Source organism: Oryctolagus cuniculus, chromosome 18, assembly GCF_051225735.1.
Source record: "Oryctolagus cuniculus isolate XC-2025 breed Fujian yellow rabbit chromosome 18, ASM5122573v1, whole genome shotgun sequence".
Lineage (NCBI taxonomy): Eukaryota > Metazoa > Chordata > Mammalia > Lagomorpha > Leporidae > Oryctolagus > Oryctolagus cuniculus.
Genome location: NC_142884.1, coordinates 3,562,303 through 3,586,721, shown reverse-complemented (window position 1 = coordinate 3,586,721; position 24,419 = coordinate 3,562,303). Strand labels below are relative to the sequence as shown.

General features: G+C 68.5%; 6 protein-coding genes across 9 annotated transcripts; 3 read left to right on the top strand and 3 right to left on the bottom strand.

The window, feature by feature from the left end:
* Positions 1–919: 919 nt before the first annotated feature.
* On the bottom strand, positions 920–4,598 carry GARIN5B (golgi associated RAB2 interactor family member 5B). The gene is made up of 7 exons (XM_089320107.1): positions 4,449–4,598; positions 4,099–4,253; positions 3,604–4,021; positions 3,165–3,505; positions 3,042–3,094; positions 2,875–2,951; positions 920–2,842 (listed from the first exon to the last, which is right to left on the bottom strand). Exons 1-7 carry the CDS (start codon positions 4,596–4,598, stop codon positions 920–922), a joined length of 3,117 nt encoding a protein of 1,038 aa, XP_089176233.1.
* RPL28 (ribosomal protein L28) lies at positions 1,313–24,419 on the top strand. Of its 2 annotated transcripts, none has more exons than XM_089319642.1 (5): positions 1,313–1,321; positions 22,704–22,792; positions 22,891–23,014; positions 23,513–23,631; positions 24,294–24,419. In XM_089319642.1, the coding sequence occupies exons 2-5, from the start codon at positions 22,712–22,714 to the stop codon at positions 24,381–24,383; spliced, it is 414 nt and encodes a 137-aa protein (XP_089175768.1). In that variant the 5' UTR covers positions 1,313–1,321; positions 22,704–22,711; the 3' UTR covers positions 24,384–24,419. The 2 variants fall into 2 exon arrangements, with proteins under 2 accessions (XP_089175768.1, XP_051698174.1); XM_051842214.3 differs by lacking the exon at positions 1,313–1,321 and adding an exon at positions 22,503–22,536.
* Positions 6,052–8,811, bottom strand: IL11 (interleukin 11). The gene is made up of 5 exons (XM_051831108.2): positions 8,805–8,811; positions 7,600–7,772; positions 7,330–7,416; positions 7,052–7,213; positions 6,052–6,233 (listed from the first exon to the last, which is right to left on the bottom strand). Exons 1-5 carry the CDS (start codon positions 8,809–8,811, stop codon positions 6,063–6,065), a joined length of 600 nt encoding a protein of 199 aa, XP_051687068.1. The 3' UTR covers positions 6,052–6,062.
* LOC138846775 (uncharacterized) lies at positions 11,799–13,902 on the top strand. The gene is made up of 3 exons (XM_089320106.1): positions 11,799–13,205; positions 13,600–13,643; positions 13,787–13,902. The coding sequence occupies exons 1-3, from the start codon at positions 11,839–11,841 to the stop codon at positions 13,900–13,902; spliced, it is 1,527 nt and encodes a 508-aa protein (XP_089176232.1). The 5' UTR covers positions 11,799–11,838.
* Positions 13,301–16,551, top strand: TMEM190 (transmembrane protein 190). 2 transcript variants are annotated; one of them, XM_051831109.3, is made up of 5 exons: positions 13,301–14,326; positions 14,411–14,446; positions 15,456–15,581; positions 15,665–15,749; positions 15,836–16,548. In XM_051831109.3, the coding sequence occupies exons 1-5, from the start codon at positions 14,218–14,220 to the stop codon at positions 16,062–16,064; spliced, it is 585 nt and encodes a 194-aa protein (XP_051687069.1). In that variant the 5' UTR covers positions 13,301–14,217; the 3' UTR covers positions 16,065–16,548. The 2 variants fall into 2 exon arrangements, with proteins under 2 accessions (XP_051687069.1, XP_089175764.1); XM_089319638.1 differs by having other exon boundaries at positions 13,301–14,446; positions 15,836–16,551.
* TMEM238 (transmembrane protein 238) lies at positions 16,584–20,981 on the bottom strand. Of its 2 annotated transcripts, none has more exons than XM_089319641.1 (2): positions 20,604–20,981; positions 16,584–16,916 (listed from the first exon to the last, which is right to left on the bottom strand). In XM_089319641.1, exons 1-2 carry the CDS (start codon positions 20,790–20,792, stop codon positions 16,812–16,814), a joined length of 294 nt encoding a protein of 97 aa, XP_089175767.1. In that variant the 5' UTR covers positions 20,793–20,981; the 3' UTR covers positions 16,584–16,811. The 2 variants fall into 2 exon arrangements, with proteins under 2 accessions (XP_089175767.1, XP_051687070.2); XM_051831110.3 differs by having other exon boundaries at positions 20,251–20,962.

Genomic DNA, 24,419 nt, shown 5'->3' with positions numbered 1-24,419 from the left:
ACGCCTGCCCCATCTGGATCCTAACGCTGGCACAGGGCACTGGCCTCTCCATCCTTACCACACCACCTCCGTGCCGATACATCCACAGGCCCCTCCTCGTCCTCACCGCCTTCCTCGGGGAGCACCGGGCTCCCTGCTGCCTGCCGTCCTGCCGCGCCTCCCACTCTGGCCCTCTTTCCCTGGACACCTTGACCCCTGTCTGTCTTTGCCTCCACCGGCCTGCAGGGGACCCAAGCAGAGACCGAGGGCATCCCAGATCCCTGCCCGGAACTCCCAGGGGCAAACAGCCTGCGCAGAGGTCCGGATCCTTCGGGAACTGCTCCCCTAGGGGGCAGCGTTGAGGCGCAGTGGTTAACCCCCCCTCCCCCCCAGCGTGTGGCTTCCAGTCCCAGGTGCACTGTTTCCTCTCCAGTTCCCTACTAATGCGTCTACCTGGGAAAGGGCAGCAGCAGATGGCCCGAGGACCTGGCTTACTACCACGCACCTGGGAGACCCTGAAGGAGTTCCTGACTCCGGCTTCCACCTGGCCCAAACCTGGCTGTTATGGCCAGCTGGGCAGTGACCTGTGTGTGTCCCCCACTGCTGCCAGTGGTGGCCGCATCCCCCGGGGCTCCGGCCACCCTCAGCGTCCCGATGCCTCCACCACCTCCCTATGCCCAAGCCACCGTCATCTCCCACCCAGGGTGTGGCAACAGCCTCCCCCTTCCTGTCCGCCACATAAACTAAGTCCCCCCATTCTGCCCTGCACCCCCCAGCTTGCTCAGTCGGAGGCCGTCCTACCGCGTCCCACACGACGGAGCCACCTGGCGGCTCCTGTGACTGCACCAGGACCCCAGGCGCTCACCCCTAGCCCCCGTGTCCTGCAGGGCTGCTCCCCCTCCCCTGTCCGGATGATCTCCTGGTTTCCCCCTCCCCTCTGTCAGGTGTTCCTAGACCCCCTGTGCAAGGCAGGATGTCTCTGTCCCCCACCGCCCCTGCCTCCACGGTCGCAGCCACACCCCTGCTGCCCGGTGCTACCCTCTGGCCCATGGCATACAGCAGAGGGGCCGGAGGGGCCCAGCCCCTCCGCCTCGCCCAGACGACGGAGCGTGCAGTACCTGGCTGAAGGGCGGAGATCTTCCTTGGGTACCGCCCCTTTTTTGGCCTCCTTCTCCCTCATCCTCTCCATCTCCAAGAGCACAGGCAGGAGGATTTTGGAGGACGACCCCATCTTGGCCAGCGGGGGTGGCTTCGGCGCCCTCCTGGGATCATGGGGTTTCCGCGGGCGATGCTGGGGCGCCTCGGACATGGTGTCCGCCCTGGTGGGGGGCGGCGCGAGGAGGGGCGGCTGCGGCAAGTCCTCCCAGCGCGTGGCGGGCAGAGGGATTGGAATCTGGGAGGAGGCGGTCATCCTGGGGCTGTTGGGGGTGGAGGCGGGCTGGGGGGGGCCCTTGGAGGGCTCGGCCCTGTCGGCCCCCCGCGGCATGCACTCCCTCCCCCAGGCGTGCACCTCCACCTGCTCCCTGACCACCACGGGCGTCCTCTCCAGCAAGGACAGCTGGCTGGAGCTGAAGGGCAGGGCGGACGCCTGGGAGGTCACGGAGAGCCAGGAGGGCATGGAGGCCACGGCGGGCCGCAGGTGCTGCTCCTTGGAGCTGGCCATGATCATCAGCTTGGCCAGGGCGAGCCCCTCCACGGAGAAGGGGCGGTTGTGCTCCTGGCGGGGCCCCTCGACGGCCAGCTCCCTGGTCTTGACCCACTTCTTGTGCTGCTCCACCTCCTTGGACTTCAGGCCGGGCAGCTCCACGACGGTCTCTTCCTTCGCCTGGTGGGCCCTGTCCTCGAACTTGCCCCGGCCCCGCAAGCCCTCCAGGGCGACCTCCCGGGTTTTGGTGACCAGGAACTCCTTGGACTGCTTCTTGGTGGTGGTGAAGGGCAGCTCCAGGGTGGTCGCCTGGGCCCTCATCTCCACCACGTCGGTCACCTGGGCCCCGACCAGCACCGCCGGCTGTGCTCCCTCCTGCAGCGCCTGCCCGGGGACCCCCGTGGGCAGCAGGGCAGCATCCTCGGGGGGCGCCCCCCACGCCGCGTGGGCGTCGGGAGCGCCCTGGTCCTGGGGAGGTGCGGACACAGCCTTCTGGGGTGACGCTTCTCTTGCTGGGGGAGGGGGGGTGCCGGCCCTCTGGGGGACGGCAGGTGCCGACGACGACGACGGGGCCTGCTGCGCAGGTGGGGCAGGCACGGCCAGGGCCTTCTTGGGCGACATGCCGCGGCGGATGGCTGGGGCTCTGTGGGGAAGACACCCAAGGGGGGTCTTCCGGCGTGGCGCAGGGACAGCAGCCGCTCTCTGGGAGACAGTTGGTGCCATGGAGGCCTTCTGGGACAGAGCGGGCGCCGCTGAGACCTTCCGGAATGGAGCATGCGGGGCGGGGGCCTTCCGGGGTGCAGCGGGCAGGACCGGGACCCTCTGGGACTGGTCCACGATGAACGGCGTCTTCCAAGGCGTGACAGGGGCAGAGGGGGCCTTCCGGGAGCTGGCCGGCCTGGCCTTGCCGCTGGGCCTGGGGAACGGGGAGTAGGACGGACAGAGGTGCGTGGCAGGGGGGCCGGGAGCCGTGCCCAGGGAGGAAGAGGACAGCGTGCTGGACTCGGGGTCCATGAGCTCCCCGATGTCCTGCTGCCACAGCAGCATGTCCAGGTGGTCGTAGGAGCCCGGGAAGGGGAAGACGGTGCTGTCCCCCAGGACGCAACGCGAAGGCGTGTCCAGGAGCCGCTGCTGCTTGGACGCTCTCTGGGAGTCAGGACTGCCAGCCTGCCAGGGACCCAGGGTCAGCGCGGGCGGCCCCCAGCCCCAGCCCCTCCTCCCCGGGCCCCCAGCCCCCATCTGCAGCTGGCCTTCTGCGAGGACTGAGCCGGGTTCACGGTGTTGGAGATGATGCTGAAGATGGTGCGGATGGTGATGCTGGCCTTTTCTGGGGGGCGGGGAGGGGGCGCCGTCTGAGCCCTTCGCCCCGGGACCCCACGGCCCGAGCCACATGGCGGGGGAAGGGGGTTGGTCTCACCGGACACGTGGATCTGGGTCTGAGACCTGTCTTCCCGGGCGTCCGGGAGGGACCTGTGGGGACAGCAGTGTGGGCCAGCGGCCCCAGCCCCCTCCCCAGCCCCGCCCCCGCGTGGCAGCCCACCTCTTCTCCACGGATTTTTTCTGAAAGTCGGCGTGCTCCAGCTGCGACCAGATGAGGGGCACAGAGTCGCCCACGGCCTGCGACTTGAACCTGCGCTTCAGCGCCTGGCAGCGGGCGCAGCAAGAGGGCGTCAGAGAAGGTGGCCTGGACCCCTCCTGCTCCCCCCCCCCCGGGACCAGCGAGGAGGGGCAGCCCACCTTGGCCTTCTTCTGTTTCTGAGATGTCACCGTCTTGTAAGGGAAGGTGGGCCCGGTGACTGTTTCTGGGAAGGGAGAGCGAGGCGGCAGGTCAGGGCCCTGGAGGGGTGGGGTGGGCGGGGCTCTGGGACAGCCCCCGGGGGCTCACCTGTGTGTCCGCTGTAGCACTGGTTCTGTGGAGAAGCAGGCGGGAGGTCAGGAGGGGTCTGCCCTCGCCATTACCTACCCAGCCATCAGTCTGCAGACCCAGCCCCTCCCCTGACTCCTTCAGACCCCAGCCCCTCCTCCCTCAGACCCCCGCCCCGTTCCTGGGGACACTCCTGCTCCCCCTTCCCCGTGCAACCTAATCTGGGGGTCTCCAGGCCCTGCCGCCTCTGGGCTCTGTGGAGGGGGTGCCCCACCTGGAGGTGCCAGGTGGAGGCAGGCGCTGAGGCCAGGGACAGGTCCAGGGGGGGCGTGTGCAGGGTCCTGGGGGCCCAGGTGGTGGCAGGCTCCCGAAGCAGGTTGATCAGGCGGATCCAGCGGTCAAACAGGAAGCCCACCTCGTGGCCAGGGGCGTCCAGCTCCAGGTAGTAGTAGCGGCCAGTGACCAGCCGCAGCTTCAGGCGCCAGGTGGACAGGTCGTGGACGTAGAGGTGCACCAGGTCGAGTGGGATCATCCTGGGGGAGGCGGGAGACGGGTGGCTAGAGCAGCCGGCAGGGGAGGGGGCGGGCGGGGCGCGGGGGCCGCCTGGCACCTGGTCAGCACGAGGTTGGAGCTGTCCCTGCCCTGGGAGGGCTGAGCGATCAGCAGGATGTCCGGCAGCACCAGGCCGGGCAGCGAGGCGGCCACGCCCATGGTCAGCCTGTTGGTTCTGTGATGCAGGAACACGGGACCCCCGCGGTTGGTCACCTGGGGAGGCGGGGGAGAGTGGCTGGGACCACGCATTTCTCCAGCACCCCTCCACTGCTCCCCGCTGTGCCCCCTGCTGCCAAGACCCCTCCCAGGCCTTCTTAAAGCCTCCGCCCCCAACGGCCACCCCCATGGCGGGCTTCTCGCTGCCCCGCCCCTGCCCCCTCAGCCCCCGGGGCACAGGGAGCTGGGGACCTGCACAAAGTTACTCTCGAACATGGGCAGCGGGCGCAGGGGCAGGTACTCGCCCCTCTGGAGGGTCTTCTGCAGCTCGCCCAGAATGGGGACCCACTTCGGGGGGCCCTGGGGCAGCTCAAGGCGCCGGATGTTCCGCAGCCGCTTCATGCTGGTGGGGGGAGCGTGGGGGCCCAGATTTCCGGACCTGGGATCCCGGGGTGCTCCCACCCTTCTCCCGGCCCTACCCCAGCCCACAAGCCTGGGTTTCAGGGGTGTCAGGAGCTCTGCGGACACAGACAGTGGGACTTCCCCAGGGCTGGGAGACTCGGGACGAAGCCATGGCCCTGCGGGGGTGGACAGCACTGGCCTGGGGGAGGAGCCCCTGGTAGGGGGCTTTGTGACCTCATCGGACACACAGGGGACAGTTCCTGGGGACTCTCTGGGGGGCCGGGGGCTCCCTCCTCCCTCCCCCCGGGGCTTGGCCTGGAGTCTTGAGGGCTGGAGTGGGTGAATCAGAACCGGGCGCCCGGCTGGGCACCCCCGCCCCCAGGCCTCAACTCATGACAGCGCAGGGTCCTGGCAGAGTCTGGGCTGCTGTGACTAGCCAGCCGGGTCTGCAGGGCAGTCTCAACCCTGCCTGAGACCCAAACCTTCCCCAAGATGCCGAGACCCCGGGTCTGATGGGAGCGGGGCCCGGGCGGGGGCAGCCAGGCGCCAGTACAGGGTCGGTTCTGTCCATCCCCAGATGGGGTGGGGGGGCCCTCGGCCCTTCTGAGGGTTTCTGGGGGGGGTTGTTGAGGGAGGCCGGTATCATCGTTCTAAAAATAGTGTTTATTTATTTATTTTTTTTGGTAAGTGTCATGCAAAGTACACAGTGGTGGGAATGCTGGGAAATACAGACAAGCACACGCGACAGCAGTCAGCCCCGACCCCGCTCCCCGAGGGCGCCTCCTCCCGGCCCGCGTCGCAGGAGCAGGAGCCCAGGGGCGGCTCTCAGCGGACACCTGTGCGTCCCCAGCGGCCTCCCCTCTGGCTGGCCGGAGGCTGCTTCCCGTGCGCGGTCATCGCGAGCGTGAGCCGGCAGCTCTGCCCCACAGAGGAGCTTTGGTCAGCGGTGACCACCTGGGACCTCTAAGCGCTGACCGGCGACTCTGACAGCCACGCAGAGCTCGCTGGCCCCCAGCCAGTCTCCTCTGCCTTGGAGAAGCCGCCTGCAGGTGGACGACGTGTCAGACAAATTTAATTCCCTCCCACACACGTACAACACCCAGGCTTGCTTTGCCCTTCCCTCCCCACCCCAACATGGAAAAGTAATTGTTTAATAAATAAAATATGCTTCCCCACGCCCCACCCCCAGGCCCAGAGGGGTGGGGGCCAGGAAGATAACTGTGGACAAACTATCGGAGACCCAAGATCCTAGGATCCCGGGGCCTCCTCCTCCCACCCCATTCCCCTTCAATAAATAAGTATAAATAAGGCACAGATGTCCCCTTGCCCAGGTCTCCCGCAGGGACTCTAACTGGGGAGAGGTAATGGGGGAGGGGCGACCCCAGCCATCACCCCCCCGCCCAGTGCCAAAATAAATAAATAAATAAGATCTGGCTTCGAAGCACGATGCGGCCCCGGGCCCAGTCACAGCCGGGTCTTCAGCAGCAGCAGCCCTCGCACGGCCCAGTCCAGGGTCAGGTGCAGCCCTCCGAGGATGGCGTGGGCCGCCCTGATGCCGCCCCAGGCCGAGGCGGGCGGAGCCAGGGGGGGCGCCGGCGGGTCTGGCGGTGCCTGGGGCAGGGCCAGGCGGGACATCTGTCAGGAGGAGGGGACAGGAGGTCAGCCAAGGACAAGGGGCCCGTGTCTGGCGTGGGGGTGCGGTGTTGCAGGTGGACATCCGGGGCTGGGGCTGGGGCTGCAGAGTCACTGGGCCCTGGTGCTGGATTTCAGGGAGTGCCTGGGGTCAGGCCCTGGATCTCAGGGCTGGCGTCTCGAGGAGCAGGCACTGGACTCACGGCCAAGGCCTCAGAGCCGGAGCTGGCATCTGAGGCCCAGGGCCCCTGGGGTCAGGCCCAGGCGCTGGGAATCTACGGATTTTCCGTCTCCGAAGGGTGTGGGGTCTTACAGACTCACAGTTTGGGATCTGGGGCCTCAGGGTTTCAGATGTTGGGAGCAAGACAGGGGCTCGGGGCCTGGGAGTCTTGGCTCTGAGGGCCCGGGGTCTGTGGAGCGGGGCCAGGCCCTCGCCGTCTGAGTCTGGGCCCTTGAGGCGTCAGGATCCCAGGGCTGGGGTCAGCACCAAGGGTTTCGATGTCTCAGGGCCAAGTCTGGGGGCAAGGGTTTGGATTGCTGGGACTTAGGGCCTCCAGGGAGCTGGGGTGCAAGCCTGTGGCTTCAGGATGGGCAGCTTTGGCCTCAGAGTCTCCGGAGCTGGGATTTGGGGACCACGAGAGGACGGACTGTGGGGTCTCAGGTCTCCGGTGGAGGCTGGGAGGTTAGGGCCTGGGGCCTCGGGGCCACAGGATCTTGGTGACATGGGGTGGTCCAGCTGGGTCTAGGGTCTGGGTCTCAGGTGTCGAGGTGGGGGGCCTGGGGTTTCTAGGCCTGGGGTGAGGGTTGGGGTCGGGACCTACCAGCAGCTGCAGCCGGCGCAGCAGCCGGTCCAGCCGGGCCTGCAGGGCGCCCAGCTCCGGCTCCAGGGTCTTCAGGGAGGTGCCCCCTGCCCTGCGCAGCCACTGCACGTGCCGCAAGTAGGAAAGCAGATCGGCTCGCAGCCTGGTCAGCACCCCTGGGAGCTGGGGACCGGGACGCGGCGGTGTCAGGGTGCCTGCTGGAGGCCTGCTTGTTCCCCCTCCTCCCCGGTGACCTCACCCCTCCACCGCCTGCCCCCCACCTCCACCCCTGCCCTTACCTGCAAGGCTCCCAGTGCCCCTGCGCTCATGGCCAGGGTGGGCAGGGAATCCAGGTTGTGGTCCCCTTCGGCGGGGAACTTGTCTTTCTGCAGGGCGGGGGGGGGGGGGAGAAGCGGTGAGGGGACCGTGCCCGCCCTCAGGCTCCCTCCATCCCCTGCCACTCCCGGAGCCCAGAACCTGCCAGAACCCACCCCCCCCCACCCCCCACCCCCCACCCCCCCGCGCAGTCATTCCGGCTCTGCCCCAGGCCCACGCCTCCAGTCTCCTACCAGCTGCGCCGTGAGCTGCCGGGTATCCGCCAGGAGCGAGCGGGTCAGGAGCACCGTGCTGTCCAGCTCCGCCCGAGGGTCTGGGGATGCTCGGGGAGGGCCAGGAGGTGGGCCCGGGGCAACAGCTCTGTGTGGCCACAGGCTCAGCACGACCAGGACCAGGCGGCCAACACCTGGGGCAGGAGGAGCAGGGAGCTGTCAGGACTGACTCCCGGGTCCGGGCAGCAGGGCTGGGGGCCCAGACTCCCCGGTCTGAGCCAGGGGGAGCCTGAGACAGGAGTGGCTGGAGGTCCTGAGTCCCAGGGTGGAGCTCCCCCGGGCAGGTCGAGGGCCAGGCGGGCTGCCCTCTCCCTCCCAGGCTCTGGCCGCCCCGCCCGTCGGAGCAGACGCGGCCCGGGGCGGGTAGACGGGCCGGGCGTCTCCCGTCCGCCCCCGGACGCCGGAATCTGGGCCCCGGGGCGGGGCACGAGGGGGGAGGCACAGGCCAGAACCTGCCCCCTCCCCGGGCCCCGGAGCCGGAGCCGGGCTGGGCGCGGGGAAGGAGCCAGGGGCCGGGGGCCGCGGCCCGGAGACTGCGGCCCGCCTCCGCGGGGCCGAGCCCCCGAGCCGGCCCCTCCCGGCGAAGGCGGCCGGGCGCACCTGGGCGGGGAGGCCGGGGCCCCGCGCACAGCCGGAGCCGCCGAGCCGGGACGCGAGCTCGGGGCGCGGGGGCTGCGGCCCGCCCCCTGCCCGGCCGCCCATCCCCCGCTGCCCCGCCCACCCCGGCGGCCGCCAGCCAATCAGCGCCCCCCGGGCCGCCCCGCTCTTATCACACCCCCAGCCCGCCCCCTGGTCCGCCGCCGTCCGTCCGTCCGTCCGCCTGCCGCAGCCGTCCGGTTCTCGGGAGCGCCGGGTCCGCGTCCCTGTCTCTCAGCCCTCGCTGGCGGCGGGCCGCGCTCGCTCCCGGGCTTGCTCGCAGCGCCTCTGGGCTCTGTGCCTCAGTTTCCCCGTCCCGGGGGTCTGCTTCGCCCGGCGCCCTCTGGGGTTCGCCGCCAGCCTCTGCCCGTCCCCCGGCGGGCCCTGTCCCCTCGCCCCTCTCCTCTCGGCCCCCACCTTGCCGGCTTCTCCCCTTGCCTGTGCCTGGCTCTCCTGGATCCCCCCCGCGGTGTCTGCTCCCCGCCTTCCTCCTCCTCCTCCTCCCACCCCATGAACTTGAACCAACTTACAGTTCATGTCCCCACAGGGCCAGGGGTTCCTAGGGCAGGGGCAGGGAGCTGGGGGCCTTTAACCCTTCCCTGTCCGCGGCCTGGGGAGGGGAGGCATGAGCTGCGGCAGGAGGGCCGCGGCAGTGAGGGAGTGTGTGTGCCTGGGGGGTTATATAGGGGGCCGGGGCGGCGGGCGGGGGGCAGGCGGCAGGGGAGGGCGGCCTGACACATCCTGACTCACCCTCCCTGCCTGCCTTTTCCATTCAGACCCAGCCGGCTCTCGCAGGGCTCACGCCGCCGCTCGGAGGAGGGCACGGAAGAAAAAGTTGGAAAAGTTGAAAAGGGAGGGGGGGTGGTCGGAGAGAGGCTGGTGAGGTCATTGGCGTCCCCTCCCTCCACCTCCACGGTCGGGGCAGACACACACATGGCTCTGGAGCTGGGGCCTCGCTGTGGGTGGGGGGTCTGGCTGGACCAGGACGGGCGGAGAGGGAGATGGGGAGGCAGAAGAGAGGCATGCGGGGCGGGGGGGGGGGGGAGGCAGAGGCGCGAGGGAGAGATGGAGAGACTGAGACATCGGTGAAGAGAGTGGTTCAGCGAGAGGAACAGAGACCCAGAGAGTTGGGTGGGGGCAGCCGGGGAGACGCAGGGGAGAAGCGGGGCACGGAGTTCGCTGGGCAGGCTTGGGGAGTGGTCCTGGGGGTGGGAGCCGACAGAGAGGCTCTGGCGGGAAGGGATGGAGGCGTCCAGGCTCAGACGGGGCGGGGTGGGGGGTGGACAGGTGACAGAAGAATGCCCAGAGCAGACACCAGGCCAGTGACGAGGCCCTGAGCCGTGGAGACACCAGGATGTCGGGACTTGGCAGTGGGCGCAGGAGAGGCAGAGGTGAAGGTGGGAGAGGACCGGATCCAGATGCCAGGGACCCAGGGACGGCGGCGAGGAGAGATGCTCGGGGAGGGGGGTGCGGTCTCCGCCTGGAGCCTCAGCTTCCTCATCTGTGAAGTGGGGACAGAGAGGGCAGCCCCCACCCCCTAACGCCGGGGCGAGGATGCACTGAGCTCACTCATGTGAAGCATCAAGTCAGCACTCAATAAATGTTAACCATTGCTAGTTTCACCATTAAATTTTATTACCACCACGTCCAAGGAGACAGAGAAAGATGTAGCCCCTGGGAGAGACTGGAAGGGGGTGGGAGTGATGGACGGGCAAGGGTGGTGAGCGGGGTGCGGGCACCGGGGCAGCCGCCCAGGGCCCAGGGCTGGCAGCAGGAGCCAGAGACCTGGACCAGGCCAGGCAGGGGGGGATGGAGACAGGGGAGCCGCCAGGTAGGTAGGAGGGGACCCAGAGGGGGAGGGGGAGGCAGCAATGCCCACACAGGCATGTAGGGGTGCAGGTGGCCGGTATCCACAGCCCGGCAGGAGAGGGACAGGGACGCCACCCCAGGTCGCCCAGGGCCTCCCCCATCAGAGGAAGATGGGGCTGGACTGAGTGGGACCCCTGCGAGGCCCCCTAGGACTGTGCTGGGCTGGCCAGGTGGCTCTGGGGGTGCAGGACAGCAGCAGGCCTCCCCTCCCCATCTGCCACTGCTGGGGGAGCGACGGCTGAGGTCCCCGAGGAGGTGAGGTCACAGCCCCCCCAGGGTGGGACATGACCTCACTGCCTCAGGTGAGAGCTTGCTCTGCTGCATCTCTCACGGCTGCCCCCTCTAGGGCCCCCCAGGGGCCCTCCGCAGCCCGGCTGGCTCCCGCAGGGACCCAGGCCTCTGACCACTGGGTCTCCGCCCCTCAGGGGGCCTGTTTCCGGCTGAGTCAGCGTGGGGGGCCCAAGGCTGCGTCAGTGAAAGGAGAGCTGACGTACCCCCACCCCAGACCGGCGGGGCCAGCCAAGGTGACTCAGGCCACTGGCCCGGGGGATGGACCGGCCCGAGGGGATGGGGCACTGGGCCTGGGGCCAGCTTGGGGGCAAAAGCAGGGATCCGGAATGCCAGCCGCCGCCACCTACAGAGATGGGGGGCCAGCCCCTAGCCCCCTTTCCCTCATCTCAGACACAGGGGTCCAGGCCCCCGGCCCCTCTTCCCTGAGACCCTGGGGTCCAGGCCCCCGGCCCCTCCTGCCCCAGCCTCGGGGGCCTGAGCCTTCCTTATGGGAGAGTGGTGGAAGGAGTGTTGTGTGTGGACAGTCTGAGTCTGGGACAAATCAGGGGTTGGTTTCTTGTCTGGGTCCTCCACTGGGTGGCGTGGGGACAGACTTCCCCCTCCCGGGGGTGGGGGTGGGGGCTGCAGAAGGCGGGGGGCACTGATCTGGGCTCCTGGGTCTCCCCTGGGCTGGGTGAGGATGCTTTGGGCCACTTCCATGGCAGCCAGGACAAGAGAGCGAGCAAGCCAGCCAGCCAGGGACGGGGCTGGGGAATCCCGAGAAAGACAGATGACAGAGGAGAAACCGAAATAGGGACAGGACCACAAAGACCCAGAATGAGAAGACAGAGCCGCAAATAAAGCCGGGGCCAGAGACCGGCGCGGAGCCTTGGAAACAAACAGGGGGGGTGAGGGTGGGGGCAGGCTGGGAGACCCGTCACAGCCGCTGCGGGAGAGGTCCCTGGGACCTGGGGGGCTTTCCCAGGGGGGTCCTCGCTGATGTGCCGGCCCCCGGGCCAGGAGGGGCTGGCTGGGTGTGAGGTCAGCAGGTCCGGGGAGGCTGTGTGTGTCCGTCTGTCTGTCCCTGGGGGGTCCCGTCTGGCCTCTGGGGGGTGACGGGGCAGGCTGGCCACAGAGGCAGCTCAAACCTGTCATTAGCGGTGGGAGCCGTGCGGCGGGGGGCCTCCCCGGTCCGAGCCGCGGTCCAGGGCCCGGCAGCCCCGCCCCCCCACCCCCTCCTTGATCCCTGAGGAATCCCGGGAATTGGGAAGTGGGTCCAGATGATGTTGACACAGGAAACAGTCAGCAGCTGCCCAGCCTCAGCCCTGTAGCCCCCTGACCCCCACCCCCGGCCCCCTGCCGAGCCCCCTCGGACCTGTGTCATCTCTGACGGAGGCAGCCCGGGCCCACTCAGCACCCTCCAGGATGTTTACGGGAGGGGGTGCAATGACGGGGGTCAGACTCATGGTTCCCGGAGACTGGGGCTCCCTCAGACCCAGGGGTCCAGGCCCCAGCCAGCCCCTCCTCCCTCAGACCCAGGGGTCCCAGGTCCCCAGTCCCTCCTCCCTCAGACCAGGGGTCCCAGGGCCAGGCCCTCCTCCCTCAGACCCAGGGGTCCCAGGTCCCAAGTCCTTCTCCCTCAGACCCAGGGGTCCAGGCCCCAGCCAGCCCCTCCTCCCTCAGACCAGGGGTCCCAGGGCCCAGGTCCTCCTCCCTCAGACCAGGGGTCCCAGGGCCAGGCCCTCCTCCCTCAGACCCAGGGGTCCCGGGTCCCAAGTCCTTCTCCCTCAGACACAGGAGTCTCGGCCCAGGCCCTCCTCCCTCAGACCCAGGAGTCCAGGTCTCAGGTCCTCTTCCCTCAGACCCAGGGGTCCCAGGGCCCAGGTCTCCTCCCTCAGACCCAGGAGTCTCAGGGCCCAGCCCCTCCTCCCTCAGACCCAGGAGTCTCAGGGCCCAGGCCCTCCTCCCTCAGACCCAGGAGTCTCAGGGCCCAGGCCCTCCTCCCTCAGACCCAGGGGTCCAGGCCTCCAGCCCTCCTCCCTCAGACCCAGGGGTCCAGGCCTCCAGCCTTCCTCTCTCAGACCCAGGGGTCCCAGGTCCCAGGTCCTCCTCCCTCAGACCCAGGAGTCCAGGTCCCCCCCAGCCCCTCCTCCCTCAGACCCAGGAGTCTCAGGGACCAGGCCCTCTTCCCTCAGACCCAGGAGTCCAGGTCCCAGGTCCTCCTCCCTCAGACCCAGGGGTCTCAGGGCCCAGGCCCTCCTCCCTCAGACCCAGGAGTCTCAGGGACCAGGCCCTCCTCCCTCAGACCCAGGAGTCCAGGTCTCAGGCCCTCCTCCCTCAGACCCAGGAGTCCAGGTCCCAGGTCCTCCTCCCTCAGACCCAGGGGTCCCAGGTCCAGGTCTCCTCCCTCAGACCCAGGAGTCTCAGGGACCAGGCCCTCTTCCCTCAGACCCAGGAGTCCAGGTCCCAGGTCCTCCTCCCTCAGACCCAGGGGTCTCAGGGCCCAGGCCCTCCTCCCTCAGACCCAGGGGTCCCAGGTCCCCAGTCCCTCCTCCCTCAGACACAGGAGTCCAGGTCTCAGGCCCTCCTCCCTCAGACCCAGGAGTCCAGGTCTCAGGTCCTCCTCCCTCAGACCCAGGGGTCCAGGTCTCAGGTCCTCCTCCCTCAGACCCAGGAGTCCAGGTCCCAGGTCCTCCTCCCTCAGACCCAGGGGTCTCAGGGCCCAGGCCCTCCTCCCTCAGACCCAGGAGTCTCAGGGACCAGGCCCTCCTCCCTCAGACACAGGAGTCCAGGTCTCAGGCCCTCCTCCCTCAGACCCAGGAGTCCAGGTCCCAGCCCTCCTCCCTCAGACCCAGGAGTCCAGGTCCCAGGTCTCCTCCCTCAGACCCAGGAGTCCAGGTCTCAGGTCCTCCTCCCTCAGACCCAGGGGTCCAGGCCTCCAGCCCTCTCTCCTGCCAGACTCAGGGGCCCCGGCCCAAGCGGGGGATCTGAGAGCCGTCTGTGTTGCACCCTAATGCTGAGTGGATGTCAGGCCGGCAGACGGGCTCATGGTCCTAACGGAGCTCCCTCATGGGAGGATTGGCCCCTCCCCCACCAGCTCATAGCTGGGGAAACAGTTGGAGGTGAGAAATGGGGGTCGTGCCCAGCAGTTGCCCCCACTGGCCAGCCCCGTCCCTGTGCCATCAGGTCCCTAGAAGGCGGCTTGGTGGCACCAGGGGACTCCCGGCCAGGTGCGGGCCTGGGGCTCCAGTGCCCATTGTCTCCCCTCCCCAGGCCCCCTGGTTGCTGGGGGGACCCTTCCCTAACAATGGGGCTCAGTGAGGCTTCGCTCTGCAGCCCCCTCCCCTGGTTGCCAAGGGGAAACACTCCCTAGCAACGGAGTTTCCTGAGAAGGTGGCGGCCACCTGCCGCCGCCATCAGATCCCCCAGGGAAGGGGCGCCCGGGCCGGAGTGCTCCCAGAGCCTCCCACCTCCCCGGTGTCCCGGTGAACGAGGGCGAGCTGCCCGGCCCCAGCCCCTTGCTGGGCACCTCCTGCTGCCCAGGCTGCTGGACAGACTCTCCCCGCGCCCGAGACCCCCACCGGAGCCCCGTGCCCCAACCCTGGCTAGCTCAGGCCGGTGGGAGCCCCGCGCCCCAACCCTGGCTAGCTCAGGCCGGTGGGAGCCCCGCGCCCCAACCCTGGCTAGCTCAGGCCGGTGGGAGCCCCGCCTGCCCCTGCAGCCTCCCCACAAGGGGACCCTTAGCAACGGAACTTGGAATCCTGGGGCAGGGCAGGCGGGCGGGGCCGGGCTGTTGCTGGGGCGATGTCCTCCAGGGCTCTCCCCACAGAGGCCCCAGGGGTCTGGGGAGGCGACATGGTGGGCTCTGGGATCCCGGTGCTAGGGCTTCTCCTGCTGGTGCAGGGCTCCGTAGGTGAGGGGCCGGGAGAGGGCCGGGGAGCTGCGGAGGGGCCCAGCCCAGCCACAGCTCCGCAACACCACGGCTTTTCTCTGACAGATGGGAATGGAATCCAGGGATTCTTCTATCCGTGGAGTGAGCAGAGGCCGCGATCCTGGGGCCCCAGGGAGGGGAGCCCGGGGCTGACTCCTGGGTCTGAGGGAGGGGCTGGGACTTGAACTCCTGGGTCTGAGGGAGGAGGGCCTGGGACTTGAACTCTTGGGTCTGAGGGAGGAGGCCCTGGGTCTGAGGGAGGAGGGGCTGGGGCCTAAACTCTTGGGTCTGAGGGAGGAGGGGCTGGGACTTGAACTCTTGGGTCTGAGGGAGGAGGGGCTGGGACTTGAACTCCTGGGTCTGAGGGAGGAGGGCCTGGGTCTGAGGGAGGAGGGGCTGGGGCCTAAACTCTTGGGTCTGAGGGAGGAGGGCCTGGGACTTGAACTCTTTGGGTCTGAGGGAGGAGGGCTCTGGGGCCTGGGTCTGAGGGAGGAGGGCCTGGGTCTGAGGGAGGAGGGGCTGGGACTTGAACTCTTTGGGTCTGAGGGAAGAGGCCCTGGGTCTGAGGGAGGAGGGGCTGGGACTTGAACTCTTTGGGTCTGAGGGAGGAGGCCCTGGGTCTGGGGGAGGAGGGGCTGGGAGCCCGGAGGGATCAAGAGTAAGCAGGCAAGGCCGGCGCCGTGGCTCACTAGGCTAATCCTCCGCCTAGCGGCGCCGGCACACCGGGTTCTAGTCCCGGTCGGGGCGCCGGATTCTGTCCCGGTTGCCCCTCTTCCAGGCCAGCTCTCTGCTGTGGCCCGGGAGTGCAGTGGAGGATGGCCCAGGTGCTTGGGCCCTGCACCCCATGGGAGACCAGGAAAAGCACCTGGCTCCTGGCTCCTGCCATCGGATCAGCGCGGTGCGCCGGCCGCAGCGCGCCAGCCGTGGCGGCCATTGGAGGGTGAACCAACGGCAAAGGAAGACCTTTCTCTCTGTCTCTCTCTCTCACTGTCCACTCTTCCTGTCAAAAAAAAAAAAAAAAAAAAAAAAAAAAAAAAAAAGAGTAAGCAGGCAGGCCAGCCTGGCTTTGGGGCCCCGGTGCCTGAGGCTGCCCACGGTGCCTGGCCCCCAGGCTGCGAGGGGGACGTGTGGGACCGGGAGAGCTGCGGGGGCCAGGCGGCCATTGAGAACCCCAACCTGTGCCTGCGCCTGCGCTGCTGCTACCGCGACGGGGTCTGCTACCACCAACGGCCGGACGGTGAGAGCCGGGGCCGGGGCCGGGGCCGGGGCCGGGGCTGGCAGCGGGGCGGCTCGGGTCCTCAAGCCGCCCACTTTGCGCAGAGAACATGCGTAGGAAGCACATGTGGGCCCTGGGCTGGACGTGCGGAGGCCTCCTCTTCCTGATCTCCAGCATCTGCCTGTTTTGGTGAGCGGGGCGGCCTGGGGGGGGGGCAGGGCCCCCAGGGGCCGGCAGACGGGCCCCAGGCTGAGCGTGTGCCCCACCCCCAACAGGTGGGCCAAGCGCCAGGACATGCTGCACCTGCCGGTGTTCCTGCAGGGCAAATGTGACTTGTCCAGGACGGTCTCGCTGCTGTCCAAGGACCGGGCCAGCGAGAAAAAGACGCCGTCCGTCGGCAGCGTGCCGGCCTCCCTGCCCACCGAGGCGGCGGAAACCGGGGGCACGGAGGGGGAAGGCACGGAAGGGGGCGAGGAAACAGAGGGGGGCGAGGAAGAGGATTAGGGGCGTCCCTGGGGGACCCCTCAATAAAGATAGAATGTGTAGTCAGACGTTTTCTTCTCTGAGAGCCACAGGGGCAGCCCGGGCAGGGGACGTGTGCGTGGCTTTGGTGTGTGCGGGGTCAGAGCAGAGGGGGACCTGGGCTGGGCAGTGCTCCTGTGTGGTGCGAGCTGAGTAGGACCTGGGCTGAAGAGGACTCCGGCTGTGGTCCCGGGGGAGCTGAGCCTCCGACAAGCGAGCTGGGGCTAGGTGGGGTGGGGGCCGAGCACTGGGGAGGGGCCAGGCTACGCCCAGCGCGTCAAACCGGGACTTGCTGCACCTGTCTGCCGGAAGCTCCTCCGCCGACCCACAGGTCCCCGTCCTGGACGCCTGGGCCTCCCCTAGCCACGGACTCGGCTCCCAGACTGCCCGCTGCCCGGCCGGAATCTTGGAAGACTGCTTCCACCCCAAGACTCATCCCGGCTGACCGCCTCCCCCCTCCCCACCCCCAGGAAATGCGCCCCCAAATAAATATCTCGCCAGTCTGGTTTGTCCCTGCGTCTGCTTTTCTGAAGACCCAAATCAACACAGGCTGAGTGGGCGGCTCTGGCTTCCAGGTCCCCTCCGAAAGGCTAGCATGATGCTGGCTCCCGTGTCCCCAGGGGCTGTGGGTCCCCCAAGGGGTGGCCACATTCCCGTGGGCCCCTGCCCTGGCCCAACACCAGCGCAGTCCCTCTCCCAGACAGACAAGCAGGCTGGAGGCAGAGGCCTTTATCCGAGCGTGGATATGCCGGGCAGGCGGGCGTCCCAGCAGCCGGCTGGGTGAGGGCAGGTGCACAGCTCAGTCCGCTCCTCACGGATGGGGCGTGGGGTGGTCTGCAGGAGAGAGGGTGGCGTCAGTGACCGCTCCTGCAGGACCCCCTCCCCCGTGCCTGTCTTCCCAGCCCCCTGCCTGGACTCAGGCTTGCTTGTGGCCCCTGCATTCCTGCTGCCCCGTTTGATGCCGACACCCTCCCCCCCCCCATGTGGGAGTGCCTTTAACTCAGTGGGATCCACTGCAGCAAGACAGGAAGAGAGGCGGGGAAAGGCAGAGGGAGGGAGGGAGACCCGGAGAGACGGGGACCCAGGCAGAGACGAGACCCGGAGAGACGGGGACGCAGGCAGAGACGAGACCCGGAGAGACGGGGACCCAGGCAGAGACGGAGGAAGAGAAGTGGGTGAGGGAGGCTCTGCCCCTCTTCTCAGCTGGCTTTGCTTCGCAGGGAGCGGGAGACCGCAGAGCTGGAACGTGTGGGTCTCTGTTCACCCAAGTCCCGTGTGCTTGGTATGCTGGCGGCACCTCGCCTGCACACGGGACAGGCCCTGTGTCGGACAGGACCCGGCGTCCTCTGAGAGGGGCCGCCGCGCCAGTCAGCTCAGCCTGAGCCTCGCTCTAGGACGTGCAGGGTCTGGGCACTCTGAAGGGTCCTCCAGGGTGACTTTAGCCCCAGGAGATGGCGCTCGCCTTCGACGGCAAAGGCGGCCTCGGCCCGCGCTTCACCTCTGGGCAGAGCGCTCGTCCTCCGTGAGATCAGTGTCCTCGTCTGCACTACAGGACGTGTGGCCACTCCGAGCGCTCCGCGCCGGCCTCACCGGGACAGCACGACACCCCTCCGACGGCACGCGTGCCAGCCCCGGGGAGTTCAGTTCCCTCACGGGCACCACCGAGCCCTCTGGGAATGGATTCAGTGGTCTGGCCGCTGTCCCCCCTCAGCCCAGCCACCCACCCATGCACCTGTCCACCTGTCCATCAGTGCACACCATCATTTCAGCCACCTGACCAACCAATGCAACCGCAGCCATCCATCAGCTGATGTGCTGACCAATCCACCGCCCGACACATCTACTATCAACCAACTCACCCACCCACTCAGCAATCCATCACCAGTCCATCCATCCACCAGCTCACCCCCACCCCACACACACACACTGACCTATGCAGGCATCAGCTTTGCCTGCGTTCCCACTTCCCTGGAAAAATGCCAGGAGCAGACACCAAACCAGGGCACTTCCTGTGTGGTGGGAGAGACGGCAGCAGCAACAACCACGCGTGGGCACACACACACACGCGCGCACACGCACACGCACAGCACTGGGTCATCCAAGCAGCCGCAGCCTTCCGCTCACGGAAGAGCAGAGAAGTCGAGTTCGTTTGTTCTTTTTAAAATACGTGTTACAGGTGCTGGCGCTGTGGTGCAGCAGGTTAACACCCTGGCTTGAAGCCCCGGCATCCCATATGGGCACCGGTTCTAGTCCCAGCTGCTCCTCTTTCGATCCAGCTCTCTGCAGTGGCCTGGAAAAGCAGTAGAAGATGGCCCAAGTGCTTGGGCCCCTGCACCAGTGTGGGAGACCCCTGCACCACGTGGGCGGCGGGAACCACCCTCTGCTGCCCTCCTGGGCGCACTGGCAGGGAGCTGGATGGGAAGTGGAGCAGCCGGGACTCCTCCACCCACCCCTCCTACGGGATGTCAGCGTTGCAGGCGGTGGCTATACCCACTGTGCCACAGCGCTGGCCCCGAGTTGGTTCTTAAAGGACACTCGGGAGAAGTTTCCGGGTGCTGTGGAGACAGCGAGGGCAGGCGCTCTTGGTGTGGAGCGCGGCACAGGCAGGGGCCCATGGTGAGAGTCAGGCCAAGAAACCACGGGCAGGACTCGGAGCGCAATGCGTCCGCAGCAGGCTAATGTTTAGGGGTCCTGGCCGGCGCCGCGGCTCACTAGGCTAATCCTCCACCTTGCGGTGCCGGCACACCGGGTTCTAGTCCCGGTCGGGGCGCCGGATTCTGTCCCGGTTGCCCCTCTTCCAGGCCAGCCCTCTGCTGTGGCCAGGGAGTGCAGTGGAGGATGGCCCAAGTGCTTGGGCCCTGCACCCGCATGGGAGACCAGGAGAAGCACCTGGCTCCTGCCTTCGGATCAGCGTGGTGTGCCGGCTGCAGCGCGCCAGCCGTGGCGGCCATTGGAGGGTGAACCAGCGGCAAAGGAAGACCTTTCTCTCTGTCTCTCTCTCTCACTGTCCACTCTGCCTGTCAAAATAAATAAATAAATAATAAATAAATAAATAAAATGTTTAGGGGTCCTGGCTGCTCCATGTCCCATCCAGCTCCCTGCTGATGGCCTGGGGAGGCCGCAGAACATGGCCCGAGTGCTTGGGCCCCTGCACCCATGAGGGAGACCCGGATGGAGCTCCAGGCTCCTGGCTTTGGTCTGGCCCAGCCCCAGCCTGGATGTTGTGGCCATTTAGGGAATGAGCAGCAGATGTAAGATCCACCCCCCCCCCCATGCCCCATCTCTTGTTTTTAAAGATTTATTTATTTATTTGAGAGGCAGAGTTATAGAGAGAGAGAAAGAGAGAGAGAGAGAGAGGTCTTCATCCACCGGTTCACTCCCCAAATGGCCGCAACGGCCAGAGCTGGGCCGATCCGAAGCCGGGAACCAGGAGCTTCCTCTGGGTCTCCCACGTGGGTGCAGGGGTCTGAGCATTTAGGCTATTTCCCACTGCCTTCCCAGGCCATTGGCAGGGAGCTGGGTCAGAAGTGGAGCATTGGGGACTCAAATCGGCGCCCATATGGGATGCCGGCACTGCAGCTGGAGGCTTTACCTGCCACACCACAGCGCCGGCCCCTCTCCCCCCTCCCTCTCTAACTGCCTTTCAGGTAACTAATTTTTTTTTCCCTAAAGGATTCAGGCCATCTGATGGGTAGGGACCCCTACCCATCTGTGACGCAGGGACGCACTAGGTACTCACGCAGCAGTGAGCGGCGTGGTGTGGACCAGAAGGCAACAGCAGGCCAGGTGGAGAGGAGGGCGGCTACGAGAGGGGCGAGGGACCCAGCAGTCCTGTCTCCTCCCGCTCTGCCCTTCTCAGAGAACCCGGGCAAGGGTGGCGCCTTTCCGGGCCTGTCTCCCGCGCCGCGCCGCGGGACAGGGACCCAGTCACACCGGAAGATTCCAACAGGCCTTGGGCGCCTGGCGCCTGGAGGGAGAGGGGAGCCTCCAGATGTGGGCAACCCCGACTCTTCCTACCTGCGGCCAGGGCTTCCCTCTAAGCCTGCGCCCCCCGAGCCACGGCCTCCACTCTCTGCCTCCGTGGGCCTGCGGTCTCCACCTCGCCCCGCCCCTTCCCCGGCCTCTCCAACTCCGTCTCTGCTGGTCTCTCCGGGGTTCGCCAGCTCACCTGGGGGCTCACTCGCTGCCCGCGCCCGCCGCCCCGGGGCCGGCCTCGAGCGTGGCGAGCTGCAGGCGCACGCGGCGGGCGGCGGCGGCGGGCGGCGGGGGCGCGCGGGCGGCTCGGCGCGCCCCCCGGGAGCCGGGCGCGGCGCGCGGGCCGGCGGCGGGCGCCGACCAGCGGCGGGAGAGCTTGCGCGCGAGGCGGGCGAGCGCCGTGGGCCGCAGGCCGTAGTCGCGCTCCAGCTCCTGGCGCGAGATCTCGATGTTGCCCGTGTACCAGAGGATCCAGCCGAGCAGGCTCAGGAAGACGAGCAGCGCGCCCGAGTAGATGAGCAAGTCGCCGAAGTCGCGGCCGCGCACCTGCAGCTGCGCGAACACGCCGGTCAGCAGCGCCGCCATGCCCGCCACGTCCAGCGCCACGGCCAGCAGCAGCGCCATCCGGCAGCGGCCCAGGCCGGCCGCGGGCGCGGGCGCGGGCGCGGGCGCCGGTGCGGACGGTGCTCCCGGCGGGAGCCCCTGCGAGGCGCACACCGCCGCCACCGCCGCCATGGCCCTGCCCCTGCCCCTGCCCCTGCGCTGGCAGAGAGCGTTCCGGGGTGCGGCCCGGCCCGGCCCGGGCGGGGCGGGGTCTGGGGACGGCGCCAGGTGTGCCCAGCGCCCGCCTGGTTACCTGAGCCGAGCTGGGAGCGGGCTGCCCAGGCTCGGTGGGGGCAGCCCCCGGCGGTGCTTCTAGGACAGAGGCGGTCGCTGAGAGGCCTGTGGCGCACAGGTGGGGGTGGCCCGGGACCCCTACCCTTCAAGGAGCCGGGGAGCGGGGGAACACGTGGCCAAAAACTTCCCGGTGCGTAATGGAGGCGCCTGGCGCTCCGGCGTGCGCAACAGGCCGCCTAGCGCGAACAGGGGGGCTCAGAAGCAATACCGGACGGACGAGGCCTCGTGGAAAGCAGAGAACGAAGTGTCTGGGCGCTGAGGGAGGAACCAGCGGGCACTGTGGGAGCCCCGTCCCCAGAGTGGGGGCTCCATCCAGTGAGCCGCAGGGCACAGAGGCCCCCAGCGCACCGGCAGCGTGCCCACCGCGGGGCCAGCCCAAGGGCACAGGCAGGGACCCGACACAGGCCCTGCCCTCAGGGAGCGCGGGGAGCAGCTGCGAGGCAAGGTGCACGAGTGGACGGGGCACGGGCACTGTCCCGCCTTTAGGCCGCCCCAGCTCCAGCCTGCGCGCGTGACTTCTGCTCCCCCAACCGACGGCAGGGGACGTCAGGACCCTGGGTGCAGAAGCCAGGGCGGTGGGCGTTGCACAATGGACAGGCAGAGGAGGTGCAGGTAGGGGGGTGGGCACCTTGCAGGGGAGTGTCCGGGGCCAGCGCCAGCTCTGGCCCAGCGTCCAGCCAGTGCACGCCCTGGAAAGCAGGTGCGGGGGACCCTGCTCCCCAAAGTGGGCTACCCCGCTGGAGTTCCGGCGCCTGTTTGTGAACATTTTTTTGTGTGGGCGGGAGATCTCTGTCTTTCAAATAAAATGAAATAAAAATGTTCTAAAAAGAAGGGGGCAGCGAGGCCCCGGGGGAGAGGCTGGGCAGAGCCGAGTGGAACCCCTAAAGAGAACCAGGACGGCCGCGCGCAAACCTCTCTTCCTACGGCGACTTTCCCTCAGGAGAAACCCACGCCCCCGGGGAGGAGAGAGCCGCCAGGCGCTTCCATTCCCGGCTCTCCTCGGACTCCTAAAACGGTCAGACCCCGGGGAGACTGCCGGCATGAGCCGAAGGGTTCCGAACGCGGCCGAACTCCTTCAGAGTGTCTCCGAGCAGGCCCGAAGCGGGCTGGGGCATGGGGCGGGGCAAAGAGGGGGGAGGAGCCGCCCCTCGGGAGTTTCCGGAGGCTCCGAAAATGGCCGAACGGGGGGCGGAGACAGCCGAGGGCTAGCAGGGACCGGAAACACCAGAAGCCGCCGTTAAGTCTGGGCTGAAGTAGTTCCCACATTCACACGTCCATTCATAAGACAGATGTTTATGAGCGCCCATCGCGTATGAAGCCCCACGCCGAGCTCTGAGTGACAAGTCCTCCGTGGGAGCCCGGCGGCGGGAGTTCGCCACCACACAACGCTCCTCCGCCTCTCCAGCCGAAGAGCTCCGAAGGCTCCCGAGGGGTGCGTGACGGGCCGACGGAAATAGCCGAGCCCACCCGCCGGCTTCCGAGGCGGGCCCAGGGCGGAAGCGGAAGTGCGTGCGCGGTATTAAAGGCTTCGCCCCGCCCCCGGCGTGCCTCTTTCCGTCTCCGGCAGCCTCGGTGCGAGGAGGTGAGCGTGGTCCCTCCGCCTGGCCAGCATGGCGGCCGGCTCCCGCGTTCTCTGCCCTCTCCGGGCACGCGAGAGCGCCCGCGTCCTCCCTTCCGGGTCCCGTCGCGTCGGGCGCCGCCGCCGTAGGCCCGGTCGCTGACAGCTGTGCGCGCCCCGTTTCTCCGCAGCCGCCGCCATGTCCGCGCACCTGCAGTGGATGGTCGTGCGCAACTGCTCCAGCTTCCTGATCAAGAGGAACAAGCAGACGTACAGCACGGTGAGCGAGCGGGGCCGGGCCGCGGGGCCGGGGCGGGGGCCGGGGCACCCCCGCGCGGGCCTCGCCCCTCACCTCGCCCCGCGCCGCCCCCGCGCCAGGAGCCCAACAACCTGAAGGCCCGCAACTCGTTCCGCTACAACGGGCTTATCCACCGCAAGACCGTGGGCGTGGAGCCGGCGGCCGACGGCAAGGGCGTCGTGGTGGTCATGAAGCGCAGATCCGGTGAGCGGGGTGCGGGCGGGGCCGGGGGCGCGCTGCCGGCGTGGGGGCCGCGCCAGGACTGCACCACCCCAGCGCGCTGCTTTTCCGGATTAAGTACTTCTGCACCTGCGGTGGGTGCCGTCTCCTCTCCCAGGTGCGGGAAGGAGGCCGGCTGGGGGCTCAGGGCTGGGCCCCGCCTTCCGCCTGGGGCCCCAGGAGGCCCCCTCCCCCCAGGCCTTGCTAGCTGGACGTTGTCTGCGACCCTGGGCGGCGGGGCCCTCATGGTCCCCCTGGTGCCTGCACGTCAGGGGCAGGGCTGCAGCTGGGCCTTTAGCCTCCCCTGGCCAGCTCTGGCCCTGTGTCGTTCAGGGGCGGGAGATGTCTTCGGCCGGTCGCCTCCGCTCCCAGGCAGGCCTGTGTGTGGGGAGCCCGGCGTCGGGGGCCCTGGGAGGGGCCTGACCTGGTCCAGGGCACTGAGATGCAGCTGGGAGGGCTGAGCCCTGGACTCTGCCCAACCAGGCCAGCGGAAGCCGGCCACCTCGTACGTGCGCACCACCATCAACAAGAACGCCCGGGCCACGCTCAGCAGCATCCGGCACATGATTCGCAAGAACAAGTACCGCCCCGACCTGCGCATGGTGAGCGGGCGCGGGGGCCGGCCAGGACTGGGGGCAGCCGGGGGTGGGGTCCTCGCCAGGACTGGGGGCAGCCGGGGGTGGGGTCCTCGCCAGGACTGGGGGGCAGCCGGGGGGTGGGGTCCTCGCCAGGACTGGGGGGCAGCCGGGGGTGGGGTCCTCGCCAGGACTGGGGGGCAGCCGGGGGTGGGGTCCTCGCCAGGACTGGGGGGGCAGCTGGGGGGTGGGGTCCTCGCCAGGACTGGGGGGCAGCCGGGGGTGGGGTCCTCGCCAGGACTGGGGGGCAGCCGGGGGTGGGGTCCTCGCCAGGACTGGGGGCAGCCGGGGGTGGGGTCCTCGTCAGGACTGGGGGCAGCTGGGGGGTGGGGTCCTCGCCAGGACTGGGGGGCAGCCGGGGGGTGGGGTCCTCGCCAGGACTGGGGGCAGCTGGGGGTGGGGTCCTCGCCAGGACTGGGGGCAGCTGGGGGGCGGGGTGCGCTGATCCAGGCCCAGGGGAGACAGCTTGCGGGGGTGGGGTCCTCGCCAGGACTGGGGGGCAGACAGCTTGCGGGGGCGGGGTGCGCTGATCCAGGCCCAGGGGAGACAGCTTGCGGGGGCGGGGTTCTGGCCAGGACTGGGGTCCTTGCCGGGGTGCGCTGAGCTGACCCTGCCCTGCCCGCCCTCAGGCCGCCATCCGCAGAGCCAGCGCCATCCTGCGCAGCCAGAAGCCCGTGATGGTGAAGAGGAAGCGCACCCGCCCCACCAAGAGCTCCTGAGCCCCTGCCCACAATAAACAGACCTGTCGCACCGGC